This window comes from Micropterus dolomieu, linkage group LG10, assembly GCF_021292245.1.
Source record: "Micropterus dolomieu isolate WLL.071019.BEF.003 ecotype Adirondacks linkage group LG10, ASM2129224v1, whole genome shotgun sequence".
Lineage (NCBI taxonomy): Eukaryota > Metazoa > Chordata > Actinopteri > Centrarchiformes > Centrarchidae > Micropterus > Micropterus dolomieu.
In genome coordinates, this window is record NC_060159.1 from 14,251,242 (window position 1) to 14,271,908 (window position 20,667).

The following is a 20,667-nucleotide window of genomic DNA, read 5'->3' on the forward strand; positions in this document are numbered from 1 at the left end:
TTAGCCAATGACATCCCCCCTTGTTGGTGCTGTCCTTTACTCTTTCAGCACCCCCCTCCCCCCTGCATTGCCAGTCCTGTGAAACGTAACACTCAGTTCATTAACCCAGTTTCCCCAGAGAGGTTTAAAAGTGCACTGACACACAGAAGAGCACCAGGTACAATGCACTGCCACTGTTTATGGATTGGCATAAGACTCTGTTGTGACTGCTTTCCTCAATGGAACAAGAACTGAACTGAAGGCATTGCCAATTTTGATCTGTTTATAGGGATGACTTCTCACTTACCTATAGATAAGCCAGTTTTCTAAATGCCAACTGTTGCAGTTTTCTATCCCCGTCCACTGACATACTACAGCAATAGCTGGGCTAAGATAAGTCTGATTTTATTCACATTCCTGAACATCTTTAGAGCTCAGCCTGCTGTAAGGTTTAGATTAATCACCACTGAGAGCTGCTTATATCAGATTATTAACTTATGAACAGATACAACAGACCGATAAGGGCTCTGGTTCTCCACCGGTAAATTAAACTGAGGACAGTTTTTGTCAAATTCTGTGTCCGACAGCAGAGAGCGTTCGTGTCTGTGACAACAGGAGGATGACTAGAAACATCAACAAACAACCAGTGCCAGCAAAACAAGACCGCGGCTGCTGTAGCCGAGGGCTGTGTTTGTGTAAGAGGAAGCAATGCCATAAAGGTGACTGGCATAGCTGCTAACAGCAACTAATACGGTGAACTAACACAGAGCAAAAAGATCGTCAGATGCAATGGCTATTGTGTTTGCTGATCTGTCAGGTAGAAAACAGGCTAACAGCTGGATAAACCCACTCACTACCTGAGCTTAGCTGGTGTGAGGGTTCACCATTAAAAGCCATTGCATAATAAATAAATAATGTAATTTGTGAAATTGGGCTATATAAAATAAAAAGACATGAATACTGATGCATGCATGCACATAGGACAGCCTGTCTAAACAGGAAAACACAGTCTTTGTTATTATGAACATCATCATATGGGTTTATGCTTTAATCTGGCTATACAAGCCAACAAGTGCAAACCTGAGCATATTCCTGCCAAGCTGATTTATCTGAGAGATAAGTCAATATCAGCCAATAATATTGGTCTATGGGTATTTATCATTCAGGCTCTAATAGAAAAGCTTAAAGAACAAATCACTGGGGAAGTCACGCAGTTACAAAAAGACAGATAACCGGCAATATCCACCTAGACAGAAAAACAAGACACGTAATTCAGATGTCAAGGCCTGTCAACATCTGTAACCAGCCAACTCCCTGTCTGAGCATTAACACTGTGAACAAAATAACAGCATGGTACATCATGTAAGGCTTCTCCCATGTTTACAGTAAAAACATGTCTGCAAATCACACCACAGCAGTAAGCCCACTCACAAGGCAGCAGCCCATTACAAGCACGTACAGGCCTCCTCGATGATTTAAGGCTTTTTAATTCTCGGGAATGCAAGCCTTTTCTGATAAGCGCTTAACTGGGTGAAAGTCTACCACTAGAATGATTATGCTGTGATAATCTGTGTGTCTCTGACTGACCTGTAACTTCATGGCTTTCACAAGTCAGCTATTTCACCTACCAGCAAAGCGACAAAAGTGAATATTAACTCAGAACAGGTTAAGTATCAAACTTCTGAAAGCTCCAGAGGTCGGCCCTTTTTTCAAGGGTAATTTGGCAGTCTGGGCCCTTTATGAGGACCAATCAACTGTATGGGACCTCAATTAACCAATCAAAGATGAGAATGGTATAGTAATGGGACTTGTTAAGAGATGATCTACCCTGGATATCAATATAAACACAATTAAAACATTCTGTTTTAGTGAAAATGTGTTGTTATCGTTGCATATTTTACAGCTCAACTCAAATAATACAATACAGACAATACTAGCTTATTGCAGTTATATCGGTATCTCTGAGTATATCAACCAATACATCACTATAGGATTTTTTTCCCAGGATCGACCAGACTATAATACAGGGATAAACAATTATTAGCCAGTCGCAATTCAGACTTTTATGAGCTTTAGTCTTTGCCTGTCTTCACAACAACAACCCTGACCCTAACCCTAACCTGCTAGCACTGTGTAAAGAAGCCCAACAACATGAACATGACTCTCACACCTAGGAGAGTGAATGTAATTACTTTTCAGAGTATCCTTTCTATGCTGGGAGGATCCTCTCAGGGAACTTGGTGGTCCCCGGATCCCAGCACGGACGGACTGTCGTTTTCTCGTTCGCCTCTTTAAGCTGAAGTGGAAGCAGCTGGAGGTGAGGTTCTCTGTGTGGACAGGTCAGCTTCCCCCACAAGCAGACGCAACTGACAAAACAAAAACAACTTGCAAAAGAGATGCAAATGTCCCACGACTCCTGTTCGAGGACTCTAGTCTGTACAAGGCTCAGGTCCCTGGAGCTGAAGCTTTAGGTGAGGAAGCTCGGGAAATGCAACAAAACACGGTTAACTCGCCACAGCTATCGTTCATGATGGCTGTTTTATTGACTGGCCACACCGGTACGGAGGTCACCACCGCTAACAACGCAACCACACGGCCCGGTGCGGGTATTGTTTCAGCCGGTATGGTAAGAGTAATGCTCCAACGTGACTTCAGTCTTCTTACCTCGCCACGGTGAACATTTCTCTTGTTAGCTGTATCCACAAGTTCATCAGGTAAGCAGGAAAGTGAAGCGCCAGAGAAACACAGAGTCCAGAAGGAGATGATTCAACATACTGGTTGGTCCGGGCTGCTCGTGATGTCATCGGTGCTCTCGGGGAGTGAAATGCGCATGCGCCATCCTTTGTTAGTCCTTTGCTCTAAGGATGTTGTACTTTAGGTTGTAATCAATACTCTTAACAGAAAACGTAGACGTGCCAGTGTCATATTTAAAGTTCCAGCGCTGACTTTCCAGTGGTAACTCCTGTGTGTGAGTGGGCATGGTTTATCTTATCTGTCTAATTATTTTATTGTTGTTCTAATCACCTGAAGTGTAGACTTTATATTAAAGACCTGTAGCCTACATGTAATGGGGTCATAAGGCATTTATCTCTTGTTCTCTTGTTATATTTACACAAAATATATCTGGATACAGTTTATTTTTGACTGGTAGAACCTCCAAACTGCAGAAATCTTCTGTTTCTCTAATTGTTTGTTTGTGTTATGATAATAAACTAGATTTTGTTTGGCTGTAGAACTGTTGGTTGGACAAATCATGCAGAATAATGTCAGCTTTGCTTTGGGAAAATCAGGCATTTTTAACCCTTATTCCTGACATTTAATTGACCAAACAATCAACTGTTTGATCAAGAAAATAACCAACAGATTAATCAATAATGAAATTTAGTTAGTTGCAGCCCTAGTCTGCATTCATAGCTGACCTGATGTAATCAGGAAAGCTGTGTCTAAACCATAGGCCCTGAAAAGATCTTATGGGAAGTTTTGTTTACAGTAAGGCCAATTTATTCAGGGAGACCCAGAAGCATTTTATTGCCAAGATCATCTTTTTAGGACAGGTATTGTTCTTCTCCTGTGAGCTATTGGTCAGTTGTAACTGTGGCTGTAACCTAAAATGTATAAAATGAAAGCGTAATACACAAACATTAATGTAAACAATATCAGCACTTACAAATCAAATTTAAATGACACGAATACATAAGGAGAATTTAACATGATAATATTTGGACACTTACATACAAATAATAATACATACAGGAATACACTTAGGAACACCATAGACTGTATTTAAAATTAGACTTACACACAAATGTAAACATATTCAATTAGAGGTTTTAGGGAGAACAGTTGCATCTTTCAAAAGATTTTTGTTGTTTGATGGAGAAGGTGACAAGGTGAGATCTTTGTGAAAAGACTAAAAAAGGTATAAAAACTCAGGTAACTGTGACTACTAGTTATATTTTTACCACAGAGTCTAGTTTTGTGTAAAACTCAAATATTGAACAAACAAACACAATGGGGTGAGGTAAGGCATAGCTACACTAGAGTGACTGGTGTTTTTAAATTACAAATGTTAACGCTGTTGTTTCTGTAAGATAACATTTCAAGAAAACTGTTTCTGGAAAGAGATGCTGCTGCCAAATTTTTATCAAATGTGATTTCAATTTTTCACAAAACTCCATTCATCACCACTTTAAAGACTGGAGGCAGAAATCTCAAAACCTGGAAACATGCAAGCAAAACTATCTGCATGACTAGATGACTAGAATATCACTGAAAAAACAGAGATATTAGTTGTCATGGATAATGATTTGGTGTCCTCTGGTGGAGCAAAGGTAAACTGCATAATGTTTGTTGTGAGTTGCTGCACAGCATACATGTGCTGTTGTCACATTACTAAATCACCAATGTTTTGAAATGATATGATATATTTCATCACAGGAAGAAACTCCTCCGGCTCTGAAGTGACTCGCCAGTTTGTGGTTCCTGTCCAGCACCAGATCAAAGGCAATTTGTAAGGTTAAACTAGATTACTCATCACATGTTGAAGACAACTAAAGAGTGGCTGGATTCAATGGCAAGAAAAAAAACACACCTTGAAATTACCTGATACATGATACATTTTCATTTACTCTCTAAATAAAGCAAAACAGACCTTGCTGCAGACAACATGAAGGACCTTAATCTAGAACCTCAGTGATACTGGAAATAATTTGACCTCAGCTGTGCCAATTGCTGAGAGATTATCATGTATTTTATCCAACAGACTTGCAGGGTCAGTAGTAGCAGCCTACTCAGTTCATGTCCAAATCTGGTAAACAAAAATACTGAAACTGCAACATCACTGATCTTCGGTCTGTTTAAATTAATGTTACAATTTAGTTTTTGTGCATTTCAAAAAGTGGTTAAATTTACAAATTACCTTTTACAAATTTTACTGCCTAATTATGGTCATAATACATTACAACCAGTGTAAATATCCATATAGTGTATAGGCCTATATATAGACAGGGCATTAAATTCACTTGCCTCAGGTCTACATACAATGAATGACTTTCAAAGCCAAATGATATTTCAATTTGTTACAACTAAGTAGACACTTTTATCCTATTCCACTTAATATTCTGTCATACCTCTGAGATAAAATACTTATAAGATTAACCTTGCAGTCTTTTAAAATTATCATCTATCTTCTGGAGAACCCTTGACTGCTGAGAATTCTGGTTAAGTCCACCATTTTGTGTAACAGCTGGCATTTCTTACAGGCAGGCAAAACTTTAACTACATTACTATATATGTCCATTAATCAGAAAACATCTCAAATCAAATCAAGCTAACGTTACACGTGACTTACAAAATTACAATTAACATATTCTATAAAACATGAAACTTGGTTAACTGGCCTGACTTTTCTAGAATACCTAGCTTAGTGTTTTACACTAGCTCACAGTTAACTTTAGCAAACGTCCATTCTTTGATGGTTAACCTTTAGGTAACATTAATGTAAAACCATTTAATAACCAAGGTTTCTCACATTATTCTACAATCACCATAGATCTAGAGACTGTGAGGTAACTTTATGAATATCAGGTTTTAAAGATCATGAGATTATTGACCCTCCAGGCTACTTCTCTGTCCTTGGAGGCTGCTTGTACTTATGTAATGAGAATAACTGAGTGCCAAAGAGGGAGGTGGAAGTGTGAAGCACTGAAAGGAGAGGGAGCGGCCGCTGGTGATGGTAAAGCCTTGTGAAGCTGTGAGGATTTTTTTCTATTTGTGCCAAAAAAAGACCAGAAGCTTTGGGCTTGAAATGCAGCAAGTATAAGGTAAACAGATTTCTGAAATTAAATCCGGGGACATTTTTGGTTTGTTCAGTCTGCAAGTATGGCACATCTGCTGGCTTTCAGACATTTCAGGGGCCCTTCATTACTGGGATACAATATAGACCACAACACCTTTCTGATTTATATAGTGTCATCGCTCAAATGCTAGTATTTTTATTCTGTAATACTTTTGTTCAGGAGTTTTGCATTAAATGTAGATTTATTGTGCAATATATTACAGGTAAATCATTAATGTGCATTTTTAAAGTAGTTTAGACCAGCGGTTCTTTTTCACATCAGGGACCCCTAAACACAAATTAGACCATGGACCCCCATTTGATAAGATTTTGTCCCAGGGTTCCCCATCTGATAGGATTTTTGCTTTTAGATGTTTTATTATAGTGTATGAAACCTATGACCAAAATAGTCAAACATTCTGTCACTGTGCTACTTATGGACAGAATTATAATGAAAATGAAGTATTCCCCTTTTTGCTAGGGATCCCCTAGAACCCCCTCAAGGACCCCACTTTGACAACCACTGGTTTAGACTGTGTCCACTGTTGGCTCATGCTTTTTAACTTTATGGTTAAACTACAAACCAAAACATTTATCTCAAATAGCATTTAATAATTAAATTAAATACTATTTTTAATACAAGCAAAATTTGTATTGACCAAAGACTCAACTTCACATGCCACATGAACTTTATTCAATTCTCAAAATGACAGGTTTGATAGACAAAACATTAGATACTGGAATTAATTATATTTTAAAAAGCCTTCTTTGGAACATCCAAACTTACATTTTCAGAAATGTTATTCAGAACATGACCAAACTGGTATTTTATAAGACAAACCTTGGATTATAATTAGAGCACACTGGAACAAACTGTTTCCCATTTAAGCAGTGGCTTTGTTCTTTTTTAATACTCCTCACCCTCCTCCTCTCCTTCACCCTCAACGGAGTCAACTCCAACCTCCTCATAATCCTTCTCCAGAGCTGCCATGTCCTCTCTGGCTTCCGAAAACTCTCCCTCTTCCATACCTTCACCTACATACCAGTGAACAAAAGCACGCTTAGCATACATAAGATCAAACTTGTGGTCAAGCCGAGCCCAGGCCTCTGCAATAGCAGTGGTGTTGCTCAGCATGCACACAGCCCTCTGGACCTTAGCCAGATCTCCACCAGGAACGACAGTGGGCGGCTGGTAGTTGATGCCAACCTTGAAACCAGTGGGGCACCAGTCCACAAACTGGATGGTGCGCTTGGTCTTAATGGTGGCAATGGCAGAATTGACATCTTTGGGCACCACATCTCCACGGTACAGAAGGCAGCAAGCCATGTATTTGCCGTGACGAGGGTCACATTTTACCATTTGATTGGATGGCTCAAAGCAGGCGTTGGTGATTTCTGCCACTGTTAATTGCTCATGGTAGGCCTTCTCAGCAGAGATGACAGGGGCATAGGTGGCCAGAGGGAAGTGGATGCGGGGATATGGCACTAAATTGGTCTGGAACTCTGTAAGATCAACATTAAGAGCACCGTCAAAACGAAGGGAGGCGGTGATGGAGGACACAATCTGACTCATCAGCCTGTTGAGGTTGGTGTAGGTAGGACGCTCAATATCCAGGTTCCTGCGACAGATATCGTAGATGGCCTCGTTATCCACCATGAAGGCACAGTCAGAGTGCTCTAGGGTGGTGTGGGTGGTCAGGATGGAGTTGTACGGCTCCACCACAGCAGTGGACACCTGAGGAGCTGGGTAGATGGAGAACTCCAGCTTGGACTTCTTGCCGTAGTCTACAGACAGACGCTCCAACAGCAAGGAGGTAAAACCAGAGCCGGTGCCACCTCCGAAGCTATGGAAAACCAGGAAGCCCTGCAGACCAGTGCACTGGTCAGCCTGGGGACAGACAGACAAGACGTTGCGCCCAAATATAAGACATGAGTTAACACAGCTTAGATGATCAAAATCCATAAGAATTAAGGCAAATTAATAATTAAAACATAAGAAATAGTAACTTCAGATTTGATCTATAGCTTATATGAGTGTTGCTAGCCAATTTAATCAGCTATATCCAATAAACATTAAATCTGTGAACTGGCCAAATGACAAAAAAAAGCTTTGCTGTCATTTGTTGACACTGAAATTTCCACTAGTCGCTCTCTATAATGTTATTCTCGGTCAAAGCTTTTTCACAGTCACTTGGCTGGGTGGTGCTCTCAGCATTTGAAAAAGAAAAACAATAAAACAACTGAAACATCTTACCAGAAACAATGTCTACTTTGGATGGTCCACAGACTCTTCCACCCCCCAGAAATAAATAATAGAATAATAGTCCCAATAATTCTTTTGACCTTGTTATGTGATAAGAGTAACTGGAAAGACTGTTTCTGCTGAATTTTATTAAATGTGATTACAATTTTTTCACAAAATCCCATTCATCTCCACTGTACTGACTGGAGGCATCTGCATGATTAGATGATTAGGACATTGCTTAAAATGGGCAGAGGTATTAGTTGTCATGGATAATGACTTGGTGTCCTCTGGTGGAGCAAATGTAAACTCCATAATGTTTGTTGTGATTTGATGCACAGCATACATGTGCTGTTGTCACATAGCTAATACATAAAATCTTTAAAATTATATCATATATTTCATCACAGGCTCCCCCTCTCATCAGGAAGAAACGCCTCCGGCTCTGAAGTGACTCACCAGTTTACGGATCCTGTCCAGCACCAGATCAATGATCTCTTTGCCGATGGTGTAGTGTCCACGGGCGTAGTTGTTGGCAGCATCCTCCTTGCCAGTGATCAGCTGCTCAGGGTGGAACAGCTGCCGGTAGGTCCCAGTGCGCACCTCATCTGAGGAGACAGGTTAACATAAAATGACTCAAGGGTTTGATGAACTCAAATCAAGCAGCAACTATGGTCTATATCTAATAAAGAGCAGTGTTTCCCACAGGATTTTAAGAGACTATGGTGGGTGGGCCTCGGCCATGCTCAGTGGTTCGGGGGCATGCACCCCCAGAAGAAGATTTTGTACATTTTAAAGTTAAATGCATTAATTTGGTACAGTATCTATGAAGAACTTTGTACACTTGTAAACAATGTTGTGCTCTAATAAACTATTTGATCATAAACCCATTGAAGAGCTATAAATGGTGAAAGTCAACAAATTTAATGTTTTTCCAAAAACCCTAAATCAAAGAATAGAAAATAGAGAAAGTAATTTCCCTAACATGTTATTGTTGGGGTTTTTTTTATTACTTTTAATGGACACATGTAATATGTTTTATACTTTCTGTGAATTTAATCCAATTCATTTTATTTCCATACTGTATAGATACCTTATTTTGAAAGGCGTTCTCACATTTGTATCCTCGGACTAAATTCATTAAGTCCGACCAGAGTCCGACCCAATTTGATAATAATGTTGCATCTGGTTCTCATATCGCGTAACATGAAGACTTCATAGCCTCTCTTCAGGTAGGACTTTCATATAGCAACACTTGTCTTTGTAAAGAGAGAAACTGACAGGATAAAGTCGCTAACCTGCCTGTCAGCTCACTCTGGTCTGTTTCAGTGAATTTATCAGAAAGGCTTTAATACGTGTGCACTCCAAATGTAGGCGCGGCTAGCTTAATAATTAATTAATGGGAAACACTGAAGAGTTTACCGATGACAGTGGGCTCCAGGTCCACAAAAACAGCTCTGGGGACGTGCTTTCCAGCTCCAGTCTCACTGAAGAAGGTGTTGAATGAATCATCTCCTCCTCCAATGGTCTTGTCACTGGGCATCTGTCCATCAGGCTGGATCCCATGTTCCAGGCAGTAAAGCTCCCAGCAGGCATTGCCAATCTGGACACCAGCCTGACCCACGTGCACTGAGATACACTCACGCTGGGGGAAACAAAGAGTTTTTTTAACATTTAGCTTGACTACTCATCGCATATTGAAGACAGTTTAAGAGCTATGGCAATATTAAATGGAAATTAAAAAAAACACACGTCACCTGATACATGCAGCATTTTCATTTACCAACAAAATAAAGCAAGACACTCCACTCCTGGCTGCAGAAAACATGAAGGACCTCAATCCAGAACCTCAATGGGCAAATGGAAATTAGAGCTGCAGCTAACGATAATTTTAGTACTCGAAGCTTCTACAGATTATTTCATTGATTCATTGATGCATCGTTAAGAACTACTTCTGCTTGGCGGCAAAAAAATCACCCAAGTGCAGTGTTTCCCATTAATTAACGAGACCGTGGCGGCCCGCCACAGTCTAATATGCTCCGCCATAGTCTGAACCAAAAATATTTTTACACCTCAAAATAACGTTTCAGACCTCTAACGTTGTGTTTTGTGGGAGCTGCTCCGACCTGCTGTAAGGTCGCACGCTCACACACATCCGACTTCAGACAACCACTTTCTTTTGAGGTAACTACAGTAACCTTAACGGTCTGTTTCTATCACTCGTTTGTGAGAAGGCGATTGAGCTAGCTGCACATAAATTTGGAGTGCACACGTATTAAAGCCTTTATGGTAACTGCAACGGACCAGCTCGAGCTGACAGGCAGGTTAGCGACTCCAGACAGTTTCTCTTTTTACAAAGACAAGTCTTGCAGTATGAGAGTCCAACCAGAAGAGAGGCTGTGAAGTCTTCATGTTACGCGACAGAGAACCGCATACAACATAATTTATCAAACTGGGTCAGACTTGATGAATTTAGCACGAGGATACAGATGTCAAAATAAGGTGTCTATACAGTATGGAATTAATATTAATTGGATTATATCATATTCACAGAAAGTATAAAACATATTACATGTGTCCATTAAAAGTAAAAACAACAACAACAACAATAAAATGTTAGGAAAATTACTTATTCTATTCTTTGATTTGGGGTTGCTGGAAAAACATTAAATACATTTGTTGACTTTTGTTGCTGTTTCATCACCATTTATAGCTATACAATGGGTTTATGATCAAATAGATTACTAGAGCACAACATTGTTTACAAGAGTGCAAAGTTATTCATAGATAGCCTCTTAATTTTGCACCAAAATAATGCATTTAAAATTGCAAATTTTCTACAGGGGGGCATGCCCCCAGACCCCCATATTGGGTCCGAGGTCCACCCACCATAGTCTCTTAAAGAGACTAACACAAAAATAACACTTCAAGTGCTATTTAAGTTATACTAAGTTGCACCCAGTTAACCCATGACTGTGACGTTACAATACAAACTCACGACAGACTGTAACATTATGCCGTCGTGCTGTTGCGGTAGGCCACATAAGTTTCTTCTACGGTGGATGGACTGTAACATTACAGATTTGTTGTTTTCTTTTAGCTTGAAATAATCCCATACTTTGGACAGTCTTCTTCGTCACATGGTGTTCACACAGCGTAAGTGCGATGTGCGACAGTAATAAATGTCCATGCAAAACAGTGTGCTATAAAGTTATATGGATTAAATGAAGCTTTTTAGTAATCGAAATAATAAATTTAATCGATGAATCGTTTAACCCCATCAAATACAGTATTTTATCCAGACTGGCAGGATCAGGAGTGTTGGTAAAAGTGTCAGATTATATCCACATCTGGTAAACAAAGATTTACTGTAACATCGTTGATCTCAAGTCATTTAAAACTGAGTTTTTGATCATTTTAAAAATACTCATGTTAGTCCAAAGTTTTATGTTTCTATTAATATCCTCACCTACATTTTTTATTGTTCTGTTGTTGTTTTTTTAATCTTATTTTATTATATTGTGGTATTTTATTCTGTTTTATTCATTTTATATGTAACATTTGTGTACATCCTCAATAAACAGATGCACCAGTCATGCTGGTTGTGTTATTGTCTTTGGTTTTTCTATTTGTGCCTGCTTAATATGACAACATGCAATGGGACTGTTAACTGTTGATACTGCCAGCCTTTAATATCCAGCTTTCACTGTTGTGGAAACATGCATATCAAGATTGGAGTTTAATTTTAAAAATATATATGTAGTATTATTGGAGGTTAATATTAAATTAATTATTATATTTTTATATATGCTGTCAACTCAGAACTACAATGTCCACAAATGCGTGGTGCAAATTGGGCGGGAATAAGTATGCCCTGTGCAAAACAGACCATACAGAAAGGTGCTGCGGCTACAGCCAGTCATTACAGACTGTACCGGGAGGGGCGTGGCGTGAGCGGTGCTAGAGTCCGCAGCCGGACGTTATTGCAAAATCTAGCAGTTTCCCGCCTGGTTCTCCAGCGTTGCTAGGCAACCAAATGAAATGATTGGTGGCGGACAGCCATAGATACAGTTATTTTATTTCATTTTCATGTGTCTAAGTATTTGGTTTATTGATTGCGGTTAGGAGTACAGAGAATTTCAACAAATATAACAAAATTGGCTCAATAAAGACATTTAGGTTTAGGGTGGGTTGTGATAATTTGAGCAAGGGAAAGTTAGCTCAGCCCGGTGCTCTGTCCATCTCAATACTACTAAAGTAATGTTAAGTTACAGTTACAGACTAACGAATTACCCTTGTACTTACAAGTATAATTAATGTAATTTTATATAAACCTTTATTTAAACAGGAAATGTCCCATTGCGATGCAGTCTCTTTTACAAGGAAGTCCTGTATAATCATCATTATACTGATAAAACAGAGGACCGGATTTTTTCTAACATTAAGGGTTAACATTACCACTGAGAACCGTTGACAGTTGAGAATTCTAACGTTAGTTCAGGTCTGCGGTGTTACCTTTTAAAACATTACAATCCAAATAAGGTAAATTACACCTTATGTACAAAAAACCCCAATTAAGATTGGCATGAAACTTGGTTAAGTAAACTGTTCACTGCCCTCCTCCACCAAGACTTTTCAGATAACGTTAACGTTACCTAACGTTAGCTTGGTGCTAAACCTCTGACCGTTAACGTTCGCTAACGCTAACACCGATTCAGTCACGTCAACTTAAGTTACATTTATATCTAGCGTTAACAGTAATGTGGGCTACTACATACGACCAATACAATTTTCAAAAATAAACAAGAGAAAACTACTACATACTCACCATGTTTATTCAGGTTTTCAGGAAGCGTTATATAACCGTTGCTTTAGAAAATATGAGGTAATACTTGATATCTCCCCGAGATAGTAGCGGCCTATTCGTCAATCCTCTGAGACTTGAGTTTTTATACTGGTTTACACGGGGATAGACCTTGAATCCGATTGGTCGAATGCCACATTAACTTATTTCCTATTGGTTAAACATACTAACTGTCATCTTGTATACTTTCAAATTAAATATAATTTTAAAATTATAAACCGTAATCGTTTTTTTTTTTTACTTGCCAGATATCTAATTCATATGTGCATTTACTGACTTAGCTTATTATATTCAAAAGTGATATGATATACTATATAGATTCAATTCAAGTCATTGAGCTCAAAACTGTATTTATTTCCTTTTTGAATTTTTGACATACTTATTTTACTTTTTAAGGACCTTTAATATGTTTACCTCTGTATAGTTAGACTACTGGATATACTTGGCCCCAACGGTCTATGGTCCCCACATAGAGGCTCGATGTAATTGGGGGACCGCAACATGAAAACATTTGGGGTGACTTCAATCTCAAAACGTTTTGCACCGGTTAGCGACGTTTTCGGATTGAACGACATGTTTCCTTGCAAACTTGCGCAACGTTCTGCAACGGGCTTTGAGTTATGTTTTCTCCTGTTTGGTGGGCGTGTCTCAGGTGTTACCCAATCAGCTGCGACAAGTTTATAAACACAACGGTGTTAAAAAGGCAGTGAAATGCAGTACGCTTGCGTACACAGCAGGATGTTCAAGGCGCCACTGTTTCCGTTGGAATAAACCTTTTGTCGGCGCTGAACTCGCCCTTGTTAACATTTGGTGCTCATTCCCAGTTGCCCCTGTTCATGCTGTACACCTAAGACTGCAAACCCTGACATGGAGAGAAATCTGTTGTGAAGTTTCCTGTGCCAAGTTCTTGTCCGCTTTTACAGAACAATAGAAAGCATCCTGACTGGAAACATCACAAACTGGCTTTGGATGTGCACGGCCCAGGACAGGAGGGCTTTACAGCGGGTGATAAAAACTGCTCAGAAGATCAGCAGTACCCATCTCCTGAGGATCAGTGAAATCGGTGAGGTGCCTACGTAGAGCCTAAAGGATATTAAAAGACAGTACCCACCCCAGCCACAGCCGGTTCACCCTGCTGCCTTTTGGGAAAAGAGATATGGAAGTTACTGCTGCCATAACCCCCCCCCCCCCCCCCAAAAAAAACAACTTTATTTCACTTTACAACCTTTGTAATATCACAAATAAACCTTCTACCTTAGTAGCTCAAATTTCTCAAATTACAGCAGCTCATCAGTAAATCCTAAATCCACCATGGATGGTCCTGCCTCATGATCATGTTATTATAGAAAAGGGGAAGCAAACATTCTTTTACAAATTTCATTAAATTTAACACTGCACTGTTAGCATTATTTTGCTGATACGACAATGAAAGACATTCGTCATGCCAGAGCTTCTGTTTTATTGTTGACATTTACAGAGTTGAATGTGTGAGTACAGCGTTTATACAGAAAGCCCACTTGTCCATACAGCAAACAGACATATTACACATCTCCTCACACTATGTACAGGTTAAATCATGATAAAGCCTGGGCCACTAGCACACTTGGCATAACACTCAGTCACTCAAGGTTCAGAACAAGTTGATGGACTCTAGGTGTTCAATGATGTGACAGATAACAAATGTATGATAGTGTTACTGGAATGGTGTACCTGAAAGGGGGCAGCTGGAGGAAGAGACCTGGGCAAATTCAGGATTGTCTCAAGCGAATTTAAAGTCTGAATTTCTCATTTATAGTTCAGCCACAATAACGGTCTCTTCATCTATTAATAATTTATGCCCATGGCTGTCCTGTAAATTTGGACTTTCTCTTTTGTTTTGTTTGCTGCTCAAACAAAGGTGATGTTTTTTGAGAATGAAAATAGAACGATGATCACTAGTTTAGTGGTGGAACAGTGTCAGCAGCACCATGTTGGTCCTGAGATTAAGTGTTTCAAGTGGGGTTTGTCAAAGCCACAGAAAAACAACTGCAATGGTAAGATGACCACAGACCTACTTTGAAGCAAGTAGAAAAAAAGGTTATTAAAATTGAGTGTTAACTTTGTCAAGTTGGGGGCATGATGGTCTGGCTGATGATTTCAGTGATGTGCAGTGTCTGGATTCAATACTTTTAATTTACTTTTCACATAGAGATACTGCTTGCAGGTCTTGTCAAGTTAAATTACAAGTGCTAGAAGTCAGAAAAAGTGGCTCTCTGAAGTGAGGTCCAACTTTTTCTAAATGTCTGGATTAATTAGAATCACTATACAGAATGTAAATTACTTATTCAATATTAAAGTATATGGCAAAATTGACATCTTTGTCTCTGTGTAGCAGATTCTTTCCTGCCTCCCCACTGTGGAATTAAAAACTATAAAACTACCATTTACCATTTTCCTTATTCCTGCAATACTTTCTTCCAGAGATCTTTTGCATGTATAACTTTTATACACACTCTACAGATGTTGCACTTCTCAATTTGGCAACCTTTTTCGGTAAAGCAAAACACTGTTCTTTACCCATTTCCGTGAAAATATAGCAGCAAACAAGCTGTTCATTTCAGGGATAATCAGACTAGCAAAAATACAAACTCTGAGTAAATATTTTAAATGTTCATTTGAACAGAGCTTGATACGTCTTGGGATCTCACATTACAGAAAAAAATTTGGTACTTGGTTACAGGTTATTGATGCTGTTGCTACAGGTCCACATTAGCCTTGCATCCAGATTCTGAACAGATGACAGTGAATGAATAAAAATGTCTTGCAACAATGTTCTTGACAAGCGATTCATGACGACATGAGCTGTCAATCTATATACATCTTTGCTTCAACACGGATTTGTTCTGACTGGCCTGTGTAGTTAATACTGAGGACTTAATACCATGACAATATCTAGAAGGACTTTTAATGGTGGGAGCTGTTAATCATTAGTGATAGCAGCAACCCAATAGATTATCTCACTTAAAGATCTTCTTAAAAATTCTGCAAGGTTTTAGGGAGTAACAGAATTAAAAGAGTTAAATCTATTTTCATCTTTGGTGGTTGGACTACAGCAAAATCAAACAAGAGCACATTTTTCTGTGTTAGTGTTTCTTTGTGAAAGGAGATCAAATTGGCATAACAGCCCAAGTAATGTCTTAGAACTGAAATTACATTTCACTAACATAAATCAGCACTTTCTCACCCTTAGAGATGATTTTCCAGTCACCATTTACTGCAGTGCCACTATAGAGCTCATTAGGGAGATGAAAATGAAGTGTGAACACTGTAATTATAATACTGAGACAAGGGTTAGTGTTTTATTCTTTAGTTGATGTCTGATACAGAGCAGACACTGAATCTGGGTAAAATCAAGTTGGGACAATGACAGAGCAGTAGGTTGAACAAAGGTGGTGGTGATGGGGGTGTCAGGATGGAGTGGTTTAAGAGATTTTGGAGTGCTTGTGTTTAATTGAGTGTGTGTGAGTGAGTGAGTCTACGTGTGTGCAGATATAAATATGTGTGTCGCAGTTCGGTGCCCACTGCTTCAGAAAAAAAAAAAAAAGGATTTTGTGAGAAGCACAAGGCCGGGGGAGGTTATGGCCACAGGGGAGAAGACGGAGCGCCAGGCTCCTTTGTTCTCTGCTCTTGGTTTTGTCACAAGTCCAGCTGTTAGAGGTCAACGGAGTGAGACACTACGCTAGGGAGCGCTGACGAGGCTTGATCCTAGGATAGAGCTGCAGAGAAAACAAACAGAAAGAGGGGAAACGTTCACTAATTTGACATGCTCATGTTTGTTTTCAAGTACTTTGTCACTGACATCATTAGTACAGTTATGCATTTGTCTTTTCAGTGCCTTATCTAAAACCTTTGTACCCCATGATTCGAGCTGGACATCACACCAGATTCACTGACTTAATATTTAAGCAGTGATTAGCAAATGGGTAAAGTCAATCATTAGAACAGGTCGTACCGTCATTTAGGGCTGCAACTAACTGTTATTTTCATTATCAATGAATATGCCTTCTTTCAGAGGTCAAATAGTCTTGAAATGTTCAACCAGAAAGTGAAACACTGCTTTTCAGCCTAAGTTACTCCTGAAAAAGCGTTACGCAAACAATTAACCATCCATAAAAAGTAGTTAATTTGTTTCCTGTCCATCGACTGATCAATAAATCCTCTTATTTCAGCTCTACAGAAAATCTGAACAAACATATAAGAACACAGCGGAGAAGAAGTGCCAAGCACTAATAATTTGTCCTACCTGTGGCAAGTTAAGTTAAACATATTGGTGAGACATGTGTGACAAATAATGTATTTTGTTGTTACCCCCAGCAGGTTGCGGGGCACGTAGCCCTCGTTGTCCTCAAGTCGCGCCCACCACCACTCCGTTTCACTGTCGTCCTGTCGTCGGAGAACAGTGATGGCGTCCCCCTCGCTGAACGCCAGCTCATCCGGATTCTGAGCTTTGTAATCCCACAGTGCGTACACCGTCCCCTTGTTCATCACACCCAGCTTCTCCTGAACGCCTGCAAGAGAGAGTCCAATCTGTTAATATTAATCTAACAATGATATTGGATCAAATCAATATCTTTATAGATAAAGTAATCCCAAGTTGTTAAAACCAAATGCCGTACAAGCACCCGGTCTGATTTGCTACGTGTTTGTACAAACCTCAATGACATTTGGACTGACTGAATTGGGGCTATAATGACAAATGTTTTATTTTTAAGTGAACTAGTCTTTTCAGAGTTACACTTGTGAACGCTACACAAGACTGATTGCTTCTCACTGTATAGAAACTGGGAGCACTGGATGTAGCCCTCTTCCATTTCTTCGCATTTGTCCGCAGCAGTCTCCACATCACTAATGGTGCTGGCAAAGATGGCAGCCCCCGACTCAACCAACAACTTGCAGAGATGGACACTGTTGCAGGAGGCGGCACAGTGAAGCGGAGTCCTGTCCCAGCAAACACAAACAGGAAAACAAACACGATAAACAAAAAAGGGTACAACGGCAAATCAGTAAAATCAAACTGAACAAAATGTATTTCTAAGCGCGTCATCGTCCAGCTCTCCTGTGTCGGAGAGCTTGGACTCACCATCCATCACTGTCTGCAGCGTTGACGTTCACACCAAAATCCAGAAGGAACTTGACTATGTGGTGATGTCCTGCGCACACTGCATTGTGCAGGGGTGTGATGCCCTCATCATTAGGGGTGCTAGGATTCTCCACCTGGAAAAAAAGAAGGCCCCAGATGAAAAGATGAGTGCTTAGCGTACATGCAAATTTAAATAAATAAGTAAAGTATACTCACACAGTCGCGACATACCTCATAGATGATCCTCTGGACAAGGTCAAACTCTCCCTCCAGTGAGGCATCCAGCAGGAGGGCCAGAGGGTTAAACTTCACCCTGAAGCCGTGGCCTGTGCGCTCAGAGTTCGGCTTCTTCAGGTTTGTGCGCTTCTCCTGTCACGATAAAGAGAGGAATTTAAAACTTTGAAAATTTAACTAAATGTAATAACAAGTCTGTGTGTATGCATCTCTCACCAGCGGCTGCGATACCGCCGTGCCGCTTTCTTCTTGAGTGGTGACCTCCGGGACAGGGCTGGGCAGTGACGCCTCAGAGCTTCCCACGTTGTTGTTGTTGTCGTCGTCCTCCTCTGGCCCCTCTGCTTCAGCAGGATCCCCCAGGCCTTCTGGCGGCAAGGGCAGCGGCTCGTTGTCATTAGCGTCAGTAGATGGAGCTAGAGCCTCAGAGCCCGGCTCCTCTGCCCCCGGTGGTGGCGGTAGCGGCGTCTCAGATGGGAGGTTGCCATTGTCTGTATCAGCCACAGAGTCGCCTCCCAGATATCCAGGAGGATTAGCTGGCTGATAAAAAGGTGTTCCATTACCTGCACTGCTGCCAACTCCTGTTCCACTGACTCCGTTTCCCTCTATGCCTCCTGCTAGAGTGTTGAACCTCTGATAGAGCAGTTTCTGGATGTTGGGTCCACTGGGGCCCTCTGGTTCTGTGATGGAGCTGCGCTTCTTAAGCGGCCTCGGAGCGTTGGCCAGCTTTTTACGGAGCACCTCAAGATCAGCGTCACTTTGGTAACGCAGCGGGGAGTGCACCATGGGTGTTAGCTTAGTGGGGCTGAGTGGTCGTGGGATGTTTTCCACACTGGGAGGAGGCGCTGAGGGCTCTGGGGCCTGGAAGAACTCATCAAATTCTCCCTCAAAAGTGTCTTCGCCACTGGGTTGGCCTTGGAGTAATGGGAAGGCCCCTCCCGCCTGGACGAAAGGAAGGGGCGAGGGGGGTGTTGAGCTGGGAGGGAGAACCGGCTTCCCATATACTAGAGACAAACAGACAGCGTGGAATTATAATAGAGGCACTGACACCATCATCATATATTGATAATCAATTCATTTGTCAGATTATTTTAATTAATCGATTAGTTAGATTATCGGCAGTCTAAAATGTCAGTTAAAGTTGACCATCACTCTTTCCCAGAGCCTGAGGAGAAATTCTCCTCAAATTTGTTGTTTTTTGGTTACAGTACAAAATCCAAAGAAAAGGTATTCAATTTTAAATTATATAATTAGAGAAAAACATGTTAATTCTCGCATTTAAGGCTGAAACAAGTTTCAAATTTTTTCTTAACACCTAATGTAAAAAGATAAATCACAAGTCAAAACTGTTGATTCCTTTTTGTTAACCACAACTTTCTTCTCCTATATTCTGACATTACAGACTACTGATCTGACTAACGGCTACTTTTAATTTACCACAGTATGCCTGTTTGCATATTTGAATACTTGTTTATTAACTTCTTGTTTTCTTCTTTATTGTACTGTGTGTTGCTGACCACTTTCTGTTTCTTCTGATTTTTTTGTGTAACTATGTCCATATTTATATATGTATAATGTATGTATATATATGTCCTTGAAGGGTCAGAGAAGACAAAGTCTAAAAGATGAAGTGACTGGTTCCTATACCATTCATTTTTATCCAAGAAGACATAACTGGATCTTTTAAGTTGCAGCAACACTGAAAGAGACACGACAATATACAGCATAAATAATAAAAATAAATGATTCAATATTTAACTATTAAACTACCCAATCATGAAAATGCATTTTTCTCTGACAATCTCTTCAAACCCAGCTCTTACCTGCTTTGAGAGCAGGCTTGAGTGGCTGGCTCTTTGGCGCTGCCTGCTGGAGGTACATGTGATAGATGGAGCTGGAGTTCATGGTAGGCGGGCCCTTTCGGGGCGACTGAGGCCGCGATCCTCTGTCTGGGATGAAGGGGCGCACTGCCACAGCTGGTGGGGGATCCAGACGCTCACTCAGCCCAGGGGGGAAAAGTGGTGCATTAGGCTGAAAGGTGGGGCTTGGCGGCACTGAGATTCGCTGCTGTATCTGCTGTGAGGACGAGCCTGTGGAGGGGGGTACGCGGGGCCAAGCAGGAGCTGGCGGGGCTGGTAGCGGACGGGGAGGAGGTGCGTCCTTGCGGCGCTCCAAGGAGCTGGCAGAGTTTGCGGAGGTGAGATGGGAGCCATAGGGGGGCGGCTGTGGCTTGGATATGGCAGGGGAGGACACAGCCATTTTGGAATCTAGCACCTGTGTAGAGGCATAAAATAACACGGCAACATCCAACCTTTAAAAACACAACTTCTGTAGAGAGAAATGTGACTAAATCTCAATTTCTTGCCCTAAGGTTATTATTAATCAAGATGCTATGA

At 40.6% G+C, this 20,667-nt stretch overlaps 3 protein-coding genes across 9 annotated transcripts in view; all 3 read right to left on the reverse strand.

Annotated features, from left to right (window-relative positions):
- LOC123978299 (disheveled-associated activator of morphogenesis 1-like) overlaps nt 1-2,787 on the reverse strand; it is a 51,558-nt gene extending 48,771 nt beyond the window's left edge. For 2 of the 3 annotated variants that reach the window (XM_046061494.1, XM_046061491.1), the window contains exon 1: nt 2,644-2,787. The gene's annotated coding sequence lies outside the window, so the exon portion shown is untranslated. Of the gene's footprint in view, nt 1-2,171; nt 2,619-2,643 lie in introns of those variants that run through there. The other variant, XM_046061493.1, reaches the window with a different exon arrangement.
- Nucleotides 2,788-6,486: 3,699 nt separating this feature from the next.
- LOC123978300 (tubulin alpha-1B chain-like) lies at nt 6,487-13,036 on the reverse strand. Its single transcript, XM_046061495.1, has 4 exons — nt 12,886-13,036; nt 9,480-9,702; nt 8,517-8,665; nt 6,487-7,703 (listed from the first exon to the last, which is right to left on the reverse strand). Exons 1-4 carry the CDS (start codon nt 12,886-12,888, stop codon nt 6,723-6,725), a joined length of 1,356 nt encoding a protein of 451 aa, XP_045917451.1. The 5' UTR covers nt 12,889-13,036; the 3' UTR covers nt 6,487-6,722.
- A 1,324-nt stretch (nt 13,037-14,360) lies between these two features.
- Nucleotides 14,361-20,667, reverse strand: part of ppp1r13bb (protein phosphatase 1, regulatory subunit 13Bb) — a 30,097-nt gene continuing 23,790 nt past the window's right edge. For 3 of the 5 annotated variants that reach the window (XM_046060477.1, XM_046060475.1, XM_046060474.1), the window contains 7 exons: nt 20,095-20,545; nt 18,491-19,275; nt 18,257-18,409; nt 18,041-18,174; nt 17,732-17,898; nt 17,269-17,468; nt 14,361-16,676 (listed from right to left, as the gene is read on the reverse strand). In XM_046060477.1, coding sequence (XP_045916433.1) covers nt 16,635-16,676; nt 17,269-17,468; nt 17,732-17,898; nt 18,041-18,174; nt 18,257-18,409; nt 18,491-19,275; nt 20,095-20,545 — 1,932 coding nt within the window. In that variant the 3' untranslated portion in view covers nt 14,361-16,634. The remainder of the gene's footprint in view (nt 16,677-17,268; nt 17,469-17,731; nt 17,899-18,040; nt 18,175-18,256; nt 18,410-18,490; nt 19,276-20,094; nt 20,546-20,667) is intronic. The other 2 variants (XM_046060478.1, XM_046060476.1) reach the window with 1 other exon arrangement.

Bases quoted from the DNA above. Each gene is read 5' to 3' on its own strand.
- LOC123978300 (XM_046061495.1), bottom strand. The intron at 8,666-9,479 runs GTAAACTCTTCA...CTGTCTCCTCAG, and splicing joins CCTGGAGCCCACTGTCATCG to ATGAGGTGCGCACTGGGACC. The intron at 7,704-8,516 runs GTGAGTCACTTC...GTCTGTCCCCAG, and splicing joins TGGACAGGATCCGTAAACTG to GCTGACCAGTGCACTGGTCT.